This window comes from Triticum aestivum, chromosome 5B, assembly GCF_018294505.1.
Source record: "Triticum aestivum cultivar Chinese Spring chromosome 5B, IWGSC CS RefSeq v2.1, whole genome shotgun sequence".
Taxonomy (NCBI): domain Eukaryota; kingdom Viridiplantae; phylum Streptophyta; class Magnoliopsida; order Poales; family Poaceae; genus Triticum; species Triticum aestivum.
The window spans coordinates 298,527,079-298,537,649 of NC_057807.1; the positions used below are offsets into that span (position 1 = coordinate 298,527,079).

A 10,571-nucleotide genomic window follows, 5' to 3' on the forward strand; every position below is an offset into this window, starting at 1 on the left:
CGCCGCATAACCCTTTTGGTTTGCCTCAAAAAAACCCATTTACAGGACAAGGTCATAAGGATCTTTATGAAATCCTAACAACATGCTTAATTATCTCTTAACCTAGCTATTGGAAGTAACCTGTGAATCGCCGAGCGGACCGGTTTTACCCGTTGCTCTAACTGTTTCGCTTTGAATCCCGAGTAGTAGTATAGGACGACAGCACGGCCGAACAGTGTTGTGTAGTATAGTCGCCAAGTCGCCAGTTTCCCCCCTTCCCCCACCCTCCCTCCACTCCACGGGAGACGACAGAGCACGGAGAAAGCGAACGACCGCGGCGATGCTCTACATAGTCGGCCTAGGCCTCGGCGATGAGCGCGACATCACGGTGCGGGGGCTCGACGCCGTCCGCCGCTGCGCCAAGGTCTACATGGAGGCCTACACCTCCCTCCTCTCTCTCGGCCTCGACCCAGCCTCGCTCGCTAACCTCGTGCGTTTCTCTCTTCTCTTGGATGGCCACCACCTGTTCGCGCAAATGTCTGCGCGGCCGTACCAGGGTAAGGGGTCGTCCCTCACCTCCCTTCATTGCCCGTTTTGTTGCAGGAGAAGATGTACGACAAGGAGATCACGGTCGCCGACCGCGAGATGGTAGAGGAGCGCGCGGACCAGATGCTGAGCGAGGCCGCGGAAGCCGACGTCGCCTTCCTCGTCGTCGGCGACCCGTTTGGGTAATGGTTGCTATGCTTTCTTCCGGTATTTGGATTAGCTCGCTCTGTTGGGTCGTCTGCGTGTAGGATATGCGTGCTCATTTCTATTTTTTCAGAGACTTCGATATTGTGCGATTCTGTTCAGTGTGCTATTGGCAGTGCGCTGATTTGCTCGTATGTGGATGCTCGTGTGGTCAATTATTTATACTAATAATGATCTGGTTGTGTTTTGCATAAGTATTTGGTCTTAATTCTAGACTTTTTTTAGGGAAACAAGCAACTGCCACGTCCCACACGCAAGCATGTTTTTGTGCATTTGTGTATATATGCACTTATTTGCATGCGCCTTTAATCAAACAGACTGTACATTTATATATGTGTATCCATGCTATTTATTTTCTGTCTTTGTCCATTCACATATTTGCCCTGGATGCATGATCCTGTTTTTGTACATGCCCTTGTGCAAGCTAAGTGTGTGGACTTTCTCCCATGTGTCATATTCTTGTTGTATTCACAGATTTTTATATTAGTTTAATAAGTCGAACGTTTAACCTGCACATAATTGCGATGAAATTTGCAGGGCGACCACACACACTGATTTGGTTGTTCGTGCCAAGAACATGGGGGTAGAGGTTAAGGTTATCCACAATGCATCTGTCATGAATGCTATTGGCGTTTGTGGGTTGCAACTTTACCGCTATGGAGAGACCATCTCTATACCTTTCTTCACAGAGACATGGAGACCGGATAGTTTCTATGAGAAAATTCAGAACAGTCGTCGACTTGGCTTGCATACTCTTTGCCTACTAGGTTGGTATTGCTTTCTTGAACCATGCAAACAACATTTAGCACCTGGTATTCCTGAGATTGACCATGACAGGCTGAGATACATGGCATGCCTGACTGTTAATATTTCTCTTCGTGATATTGGGTCTTCGTTCTCTTTATGAAAAATGCACAAAAGCTCAACATATTTATATACCGTGACAAGATTAAGATATAACTCTGATGACTGTGTGATATTATTAGACATTTGCGTATTTCCTAGTCACTGTTTCTTGTAATAGTGAAATTACTATCACTTTGTCTGCAAGTTATGATATAATTCTGATGAATATACGCCATTACTAGTCATTTACACATTTCCTAGTCATGGTTTCTTGTAATTTAACAGCAACTGGCGCTCCTTCAATCACTTTGTTTGCAAGTTAAGATATACTAGTTCTGATGATTTGAACGTACGGCAAATTTGTTTTCAGTACTAGTGCTCATACTACTACTACCACTTTATCGGCTACTGCTAATGGGGCTTGGTTAGGGGTTCTTGTTATCAGATAACTTAGTAGTTCTCTTATCCAATGCAGACATCCGTGTTAAGGAGCCAACACTTGAGTCCTTATGCAGGTAATTTACGTAATATCTATCTTTGAAGTATGTTCTGGTGAATAACAAAATATTTCTAACGAGAATTAGATATGCACTAGAGATGTCTTGTCTATGCATTCTCCTCCCAAAGACTTGCTCAATGTTGTGTGATGCAAGTAGTCTTTTGCCATTTTGTATAATTGAGATGTTTGCTTTCAGAGGAAAGAAAGTGTACGAACCAGCAAGATTCATGACCGTGAACACTGCAATAAGTCAGCTTTTGGAGGTGGAGGAACTGCATGGGGGATCTGGTATTTTCTAGTGTTTGTTAACTTATTTTCCTACGAGTTAGCTTTATTTGGAACATTCTGATCAATGTCACAACCTGATAAGAGCATCTCTAGCAGATCCACTAAAATCCGGTACTGCAAAAATTATTTTAGGGTTCCCATGAAAACGATTTTGCGGGAACGCGAAGGCCCCGGCGGAACAGATCCTGTAAATCTCGTACTGCAAATTTAAGAACATCTTCGGCTAGAAAATAGTTCAACACAACCATAGCGCACACATAGCAAATTAGACATCTTCGCGCTACAAATTAAACATAAAGTCGACGGTCACTCGTCGACGCCGAGGTAGAACTTCACAACAGACTTATGGAGCGCATTGGCAAGGTCGGCCTCCTCCTTGGCAGTGGTGAGACGGTCGGCGGCACCTTCTTCTCCGGCCGCCAAAGCCTTCTCCGCTGCGACGAGCTACGCATCGTCCTCTTGGCAACTTTGAAAATGCGGAAAGAGTTGGTCGTGGAGCTCGTGGAAGCCGGCCCAAGGGCTCCGCCCACCGCTCCGGGAGAGCCGGCCGTGGTTGTGCGCTTGCTTCGAGCGCCATGGCTCGATGGCGGGTCGGCTGGAGCTGCTGGCCTCTGCGTCGTGCCGTGGGAGCTTGCGGAGGCGACCTGCCATGGCTGCCACACCCTCCACCACCACTGGCCATCGAGGAGAAGGAAAAAAAAAAAGGAGATAAGCGGCGGAATTTGTCGCCGGAGTTTGGGAGGTCTAGCGGCGGCGCGGGCGGATTGCAGCGGAGGGGATAGGGTTTGCTAACCCTAAAACCTGGCCAACCCCTAGCTCCGGAGGGGTGGATTTGCGGGCCGTATGTAAATTTTTTACGGGGCCGGCTTTGTTTAGTGGATCTGTTCAGGCTGAAAAAAACGGAGCTCCTGCAAAACGGACGGAATTTTAAGGGCCGGTGAGCTTTTGCGGGATCTGCTAGAGTTGCTCTAAATTCTGCAACAATGATATTCTTAAGAGTGCTTTAGATGTTCTGTTTACTATATATATTAAACTGAGTCTTACTGCAAAATGAACATTAAAAGATGATCTATCTATTTCCAGCATATGGTCCAGATTCGCTATGTATGGGTGTAGCTCGCCTTGGAAGCGATGATCAGAAGATTGTGGCTGGCCCCATGAAGAAACTACTAGATGTTGATTTTGGACCACCCCTTCACTGTCTCATTATAGTGGGAGAGACTCACCCTGTGGAACAAGAGATGCTAGAATTCTACATGATCAAGTAGTGATGAGCTATCATGTGAGTTTCACTCCTTCCCTCACCGAAGAAAATCTATGGTTATTAAAAGGGATCTTTACACCTTTTGCTGTCACCAATGTTCACTCATTATCTATTTATGTCTACATTATTAGATGAGGAACTTGTAGTCTAGATGCATGGTCCCCTTATGAAGAAAAGAAGCTCTCTTGAAGCGTTGATGTTTGCTTGCACTCGAAGTGTGCTGCTGGATCGGCGGCTACTCATTCACCGAATAGACCTTGAGAGATATCGTTACTTATTCACAAACGTTGATCAGAATACTAGCTGCTATTGCAAAGTCATCACTGAATTCTCTTGTTCTTCCATGTTGTATGTGCACACGTCCATCATTTTGAAAGTTTGCAGATCCATATTGCATTCGCACAGCACGGTCAGTTTGAGAAGGTTTCCATGGTCAGACCCAGAGAGAGCAAGCCCGCCAAACAAGGCAGCATTGGTCACATTACAAAGAAGTTTGTTTGTGTCTAGCGAATAGGGGTGTAGTGCTCCATCTGCATCTGGTGCAGCGCGGCTTCAGAGCCGAAGCTGTGGCGGCTGGGGGACCTCCTGGAGCGGATCCTCGACGGCGTCATCGGCCCCCCCTTGACACGCGGCGACCGCTGCGCAACCGGCGGCCTGCTGGAGCGAGCAAAACCCATGTCGCTGGCGATGGACGGCATCGGCGACATGGACGGGATGGGTGACATGAGGCGGTCGGCGAAGCACTGCTCCGAGTATGCGTCGGATGGCACGGCGAAGCGCTCCTTGGGCGTGCTCATGGACCGGAACTTGGCCTTGGCGGACGCCGTGGACGCCATGTACCCCGGGAAAGCCACCGCCGGCGAGCAGGCCTGCAGCCCGTCGTCGACGCTCCCCCTCCCTGGCGTGCGCCTGGCGCGGCCGAAGGACCGCCTGGACGAGTAGCCGAGCCGCCTGCCATAGCCGTCGTCATCATGGTCGTCGTCGTCCTCGAGGCAGGCGAGGGAGTCCCTGGAGCGAGGCGGCGGCGGGTGGGGGTGGGTGACCACGTCGACGGCCACGTCCTTGTCGAAGGGCTGCGAGCCGACCCACTCCTCCAGCCAGCTCCAGCGCTGGTTGAGCGTCTCCATCTCGTCCCTGGACATGGGCTGCCTCCTGATGCCGATCTTCTCCTGCCATGCATGCGTGCCAGAGTTTGTTTGTTTTGTTTGTCAGTCACACCACAGCCACAGTGCGTGCGTCCATCCCGGAATGGAATGTTGACACTTAGAGATTACTCGAGTATTTACGTTCTGGATGGAGGCGTACTGCAGCGCGCGCACGCGCTTGATGGCGGCTTCCTCCCTGCTCCTCATCACGGCGCCCATCTCTTCCTTGGAGAGGGTGCTGCCGTCCCACCCCCGGCTGCTCTGCTGCTGCTCCTGCACGGCACACCACACGCATGAGGAGAGGAGGAATAACAAAATACTCCTACTGTAGCAGTACTGCACATATTCGTTCCAGGACACGGCTTTGCTTCAGCGACGGGACGGGACGAGATCAATCATTTCCCCCCGACGGCACACGACACGGCATGAGGACGCAGCAGTATTTTTTCACGGCGGTCGAAATATGCGATTTCACTTTTCTTTTCACTGTAGTACTACTTGCACTAGTGCTATTCTCGGATCTGTACGAGTGCTTGAGCCTCCTGTCCTGCTGTGCCGATTTTTACGGCCTACATACTACAGTAGTATTACCTCTGTAAACAAATGTTTTAGTGATTAAAATGTTTATTTACAGAGGGAATAGTACTTTGTATTATACAATTGCGTAATGATAATGCAGAGCGTTAGATCCGTAGAATGATACGCCATGCAATGGCGTACTGCAAGCAAGTCGGCACATTTGGGCTCTATACGCTACAGGCTACCAACGAACCGCGGACACATCACGTGCCGAAACGCAAGTGAATAATGTGGGCAGGCAGAGGCAGCGCACTTTCGACTCGACAGGCACATGAACACCAGCATGGTTCACATGCGTATGCATGCATGCGTGTACGTACTAGAACTAGTCACTAGTGGTCCACATCCACATCAGGAGGAGGAGGAGGAGGAGGAGGAGGAGGATGTCAAAGCAAAGCTGCAGCAGCCAGCAAGGAGACACATCGACGACGTGACCGCTGCCAACTTTAACCCACATCACATGCAGATCCAGCCGCAGCCGCATGCATGTGCGTCGCAAATCATTCGCACGTTCATTCACACAGGCCGGCAGACGATCGATCGATCGACCAGGCGCCGCAGAGTGACCAGCGAAACAGTTATTTATTTATTTTCCAGAAAAAAAGTGGCGAGTGAAACCTACTTGCAGCGCGGCGGCGTACAGCTCCCGGCCTCTCCTCAGCAGGGCGTCCATGCCGTCGCCGTCGTGCTCGTGGTCGACGTCGGCCCTGGCGCGCTGCCGGGCCTGGATCTTGACCAGCGACTCGAGGCCCCGCAGCGTCGCCGCCGTCTTCCGCCGCACCGCCTGCCCGCGGATCACCGCCTGCAGCCTCACCAGGCCCTTGAGCGCGCGCAGTGCCCTCCGCGCCTGCACCCACAGCGACAGCGTTACTACAGGACACAGCCAGCTTTAATTTCTTTGCCCAACCACAATGCTTACTGTACTTACGAGGTATCCGCGGTAGGCTGACTGGATCGCGACGGCGGCGAACAGTTCGTGGCCGGAAGACGCGGCGTCCTCACGCGCCGGCGCCGGCGCCGGCGAGGGCGGTCCTGTGAGGCGGACCACCTCCGCGGCCGCGTGGGCGGCCGCGACGGCTGCCTCTGCGGCCGCTGCGGAGGCGAGCGCGACCGCCACTGCGTGCTTGCTCTGCTCCTCCTCCGCCTGCCTTATCTGAATCTGACCCGTCGCCGGCTCCGGCTCCGGAGCTGGCAGGGCAAACGAGTGCTGGGTCTTGAGCTTCCCTACCAGCCATCTCTTGCTCTTCACCTTCTGTAAAGAACGGGAAAATCTTGCACCATGGAATCACCCGTAATTTTACATGAATTTCCCACAGATTATAAGAAACGAGATTGGGACAATACCTTGTCTGGTTTGGGTTTCTGCTTGGGTTCGGAGATGAAGAGCCTCTTGATGCGCTCGAACCACCCCTTCTTCTTCCTCTCCATTCTTCTGTCTATCTGCTCTGGAATGTCTGGAACAAGGGAGAAACAAACCACCGTTCAGCAGAAATGTATGTTAACCACGAGGATTGGCGGTGGATCATATGTCTCAGTCGTACGATCTACGGAGATGTTGGCAAAGGGCCTAGCAGGATGGCTCTTTGCTGGCAACGCAAGTCACTGTCCATGCGCAAATCAAGAAAGGGCACGAGAAGGAAGAAATGTAGAGCATTGGATTTGGGCTTTTTCCTGCCTTGTCTTTTCCAAGATAAGAAACCAAATCAAACCGTGGAGAACTGTGAATCATTTTCGGAAACAGGATTTCGATGCAACAAATCGAGTATTTAACCAAAAACTATCACAATTCACGGAACCGTGACGAAAAACTACCACTTTACGATTTTGTGCGAAAAACTACCGCTTTTTTCCTAAACTGTGGCAAAAAACTATCAAGTCTGAAAAGAGCCCGATTTGGCTCTTTTAAACGCGTTTCTGACAGAGTTGGCCCACACATAAGTGGGTTAAAAAAGCAATCGGGTCCCTTTTTTTTAAAAAAAAAGCAATCCAGTCCTTCCGCCACGCCCCTGGCCGTGCCCATGGGCTGCGTGCCTGGCCTTGCCGCCCTGGCCGCGCGCCCGTCGCCGCGCCCCTAGCCGAGCCCCCTGGGGTGCCTGGCCGCGCCCATGGCCGCCCGCCCGTGGCCGCGCACCGCCCCGCCGCGCCCCTGGCCGCACCCGTGGCCGCGCGCCTGGCCGCGCCCGTGGCCGCGCCCGTGGCCGAGCGCCCATGGCCGCCCGCCCGTGGCCGCGCACCGCCCCGCCGCGCCCCTGGCCGCGCCCGTGGCCGCGCGCCTGGCCGCGCCCGTGGCCGCGCCCATGGCCGCCCGCCCGTGGCCGCGCGCCTGGCCGCGCCCGTGGCCGCGCGCCTGGCCCCGCCGCGCCCCTGGTCGCGCCCCTGGCCGGCGGCCTCACAAGGACTGGTTTGCTTTTTGAAAAAAAAAACAGGGACCCGATTGCTTTTTTAGCCTGCTTATGTGTGGGCCAACTCTGTCAGAAACGCGCTTAAAAGAGCCTAATCGGGCTCTTTTCAGACTTGGTAGTTTTTTGCCACAGTTTAGGAAAAAAGCGGTAGTTTTTCGCACAAAATCGTAAAGTGGTAGTTTTTCGTCACGGTTCCGTGAATTGTGGTAGTTTTTGGTTAAATACTCTAACAAATCAGAAGAGAGGTCGCACCACAAGCAAACAATACAATGATAGAGACCTGCTCGCATTGCATCTAAATTCTGAACCGAACAGAGCATCCGGAGCACTGAGAAATGCAACCAATATACGGAGGAAGGGACAAAGGGGGCGAGCAGAGAGAGATGTAGATGGAGATGGAAAGGAAAGTGAATTCCAAGTACCTTGCAGGGGAGTGTGCAGTGATCCAAGAACGCCTCAGTCTCTTAGCAGCTTCTTGTGGAGCTGATGGCAGAGAGGGAGGGGTGGCCTCATGTAGGCAGATCAGAGTTGTGCTTGCCACATGTGGGAACCAAATTCCAGTGGGGAGCCAGCAATTAGTCGTGAACCCCACATGTGTGAGAACGAACTTAGGACACACAGTCTCTCGCCGAGTCCACTGTTTATATAGGAACAGGATGGCCCATTTGGAACCGGCCCTTTCAGAATTGGTGGCAAGGTGTGAAAACTCATGTCAGGTAAACAGTGCTATTTTGCACAACCCGGAGCCCTCACTCTTTCCCTTCCCATGTCTCCGTTTTCTTAACACAGTTTAAACGCAAACAAATTCGTCACAGACTCACAGGCGCCTTCGTACTCAACGGTAACGTCTCCTTCCATTGAACGCACATCGCCAACCACAGGTTGGTTCGTGTGTCTCTGTTTTTTGGTTAATAATGTGTTTTGTATCGGTTTTTGGTAGTACAAACAATCCGGTGGGTGCAACTTGACAAATAAACAATGGGGTGAAAGGACGCAGGAGAAAAGGGAAAGCTCCCTTGCAATTGCACGGCTGTAAAGGCATGCATCAAGGTCTGTTTGTGGGCACTGTGTCTGGGAGTAACACTTTGTGGTCACCGACCGCTGGTTTGAAGATCTGATCAAGAAACATAGTGTATGCTGATTTTATTCATTCGGGAACCGAAAGAGAATACTTAATTATGACGAAAGGACATATGTTCACAACGCTACAAATGAATGAAGATAAAGTTCTATACACAAATATATTTAAGGTAGTAACAAATTATTGCATTATGTAATAAAAAGGGTTACCATCGGTGAGTACAGACATATAGCTTAGGAATGTAAAAATGTCACTGCATTAGTCGTCGACTTCTACAAAATATTCTTATTTTCTTTCTGTATGGAAAGTAATATCAGTTTTTTTTTTTGCAGGGGAAAGTAATACATCAGTTTTAATTCAAGAAAAGTACTCTCTCCATCCCAAAATATGTGACTCGGTACTCCTTCCGTTCCAAAATAAGTGACTCAATTTTACACTAATTTTGGACGGAGGAAGTACTTGGTTTAGCTAAAACAAAGGTCACGTCTTAGTTTGAGTTACTCAAAGCCAACATAGAGTAACCAAGCTTTGGCTTGAACTTTGCACATTTTGTCATCTTGCGAAAAATCTGAAATTCTGAAAAATATTTTCGATCGGAAATACTAACTAGTGAACATTCTCTAGGAGGGGGATGGCAAGCGAATGTTTTTTGATGACATTTTTAGGTGGTAAGAGATGGCAATTTCTGCCCATTTTTGCTGCAATTTTTTCTTCTTTTAATGCCATGCGTCTCTGAAGAACCTGCTAGAAAAACGTTCGCAAATGGCACCCCTTCCAGCGAATATTCGGCAGCTATTTGGTTTCTTTTTTATTATTATAATCTCGACCAGAACTCATGAAATGTCGGCAATTCAGATTAGATCTGATTGAAATTTTGAAGTGATTGTATAGTCAAACTTTTTTTTTTGAAGTGATTAATATTTTGGTACCCACCGGTACATTACAAAACCTTCTTCAAGTTTTTTTTCCTTTTGCCGAAGCACCGGGCATTTGTTCTTGGGGCAGGAACCTATGTACCCTAAAAAGAACATTTATTCAAGGGCTTTGATGGCAAGAAAGAGTACTCATTTGACTTGTTTTCCACAGGACCTCCAGATCCAACCCGCCAATCTAGGTGCGTGGAAAAGGCAATAATACCAGCAACCATGTGGTAGGACCAGCCTCCCACACACAAGTTGTATATCTGAACCATTATTAAAAAGGTTAACTAACTAACTAACGTGGAGAAAAGGAAGAAAAATGCCATCAGATGCCATACTGGCCTCTTTGATTCATAGTATTGCAAAAACACAGGAATAGAAAAAACGGAGGATTGGAGTGACATGTCCCTTGGATCCCTGTAAGATTTGAGTTTGTTTGATTGTGTCATGAAAAAAACAAAGGATTTCTTCCAAGAGGTTGGAGTGGATGTTAGAATTCATGTGAAATGTAGTACAAATGAATCCTTAGAAAAAAATCCTACGGGATTCAATCCTACGAATCAAGCGACCAACGTATGAAAATTTCCTAAGGATTTTAATCCTTCAAAGATCCTATCAAAATCCTTTGGATCAAAGAGACCCTAAAGGCTAGTGGTGCCACGGCTGCATGAGCTCCACTACAGATTGTGCAGCTAAGCAGAGAAGGAGTGAGGAAAGGAGGAGAGGAGAAGAGGGACAATGGTATCGCACATGTTATATCTGCATATACATCACCTCACAAACATCCCCAGAAACAAATTAAAGCTTCTGGAGCTGCT

The 10,571-nt window shown here is 49.4% G+C and overlaps 2 protein-coding genes across 4 annotated transcripts; one reads left to right on the forward strand and one right to left on the reverse strand.

Annotated features, from left to right (window-relative positions):
• The first annotated feature begins 211 nt into the window (after positions 1–211).
• Positions 212–3,970, forward strand: LOC123111503 (probable diphthine methyl ester synthase). The gene is made up of 7 exons (XM_044532309.1): positions 212–469; positions 583–707; positions 1,267–1,496; positions 2,051–2,090; positions 2,271–2,362; positions 3,446–3,644; positions 3,758–3,970. The coding sequence occupies exons 1-6, from the start codon at positions 320–322 to the stop codon at positions 3,628–3,630; spliced, it is 822 nt and encodes a 273-aa protein (XP_044388244.1). The 5' UTR covers positions 212–319; the 3' UTR covers positions 3,631–3,644; positions 3,758–3,970.
• Positions 3,971–4,039: 69 nt separating this feature from the next.
• Positions 4,040–8,422, reverse strand: LOC123111502 (protein IQ-DOMAIN 12). Of its 3 annotated transcripts, none has more exons than XM_044532306.1 (6): positions 8,175–8,422; positions 6,695–6,804; positions 6,279–6,602; positions 5,973–6,197; positions 4,913–5,044; positions 4,040–4,795 (listed from the first exon to the last, which is right to left on the reverse strand). In XM_044532306.1, the coding sequence occupies exons 2-6, from the start codon at positions 6,776–6,778 to the stop codon at positions 4,130–4,132; spliced, it is 1,431 nt and encodes a 476-aa protein (XP_044388241.1). In that variant the 5' UTR covers positions 6,779–6,804; positions 8,175–8,422; the 3' UTR covers positions 4,040–4,129. The 3 variants fall into 3 exon arrangements, with proteins under 3 accessions (XP_044388241.1, XP_044388243.1, XP_044388242.1); XM_044532308.1 differs by lacking the exon at positions 8,175–8,422 and adding an exon at positions 6,892–7,031; XM_044532307.1 differs by lacking the exon at positions 8,175–8,422 and having other exon boundaries at positions 6,695–6,947.
• Positions 8,423–10,571: the final 2,149 nt, after the last annotated feature.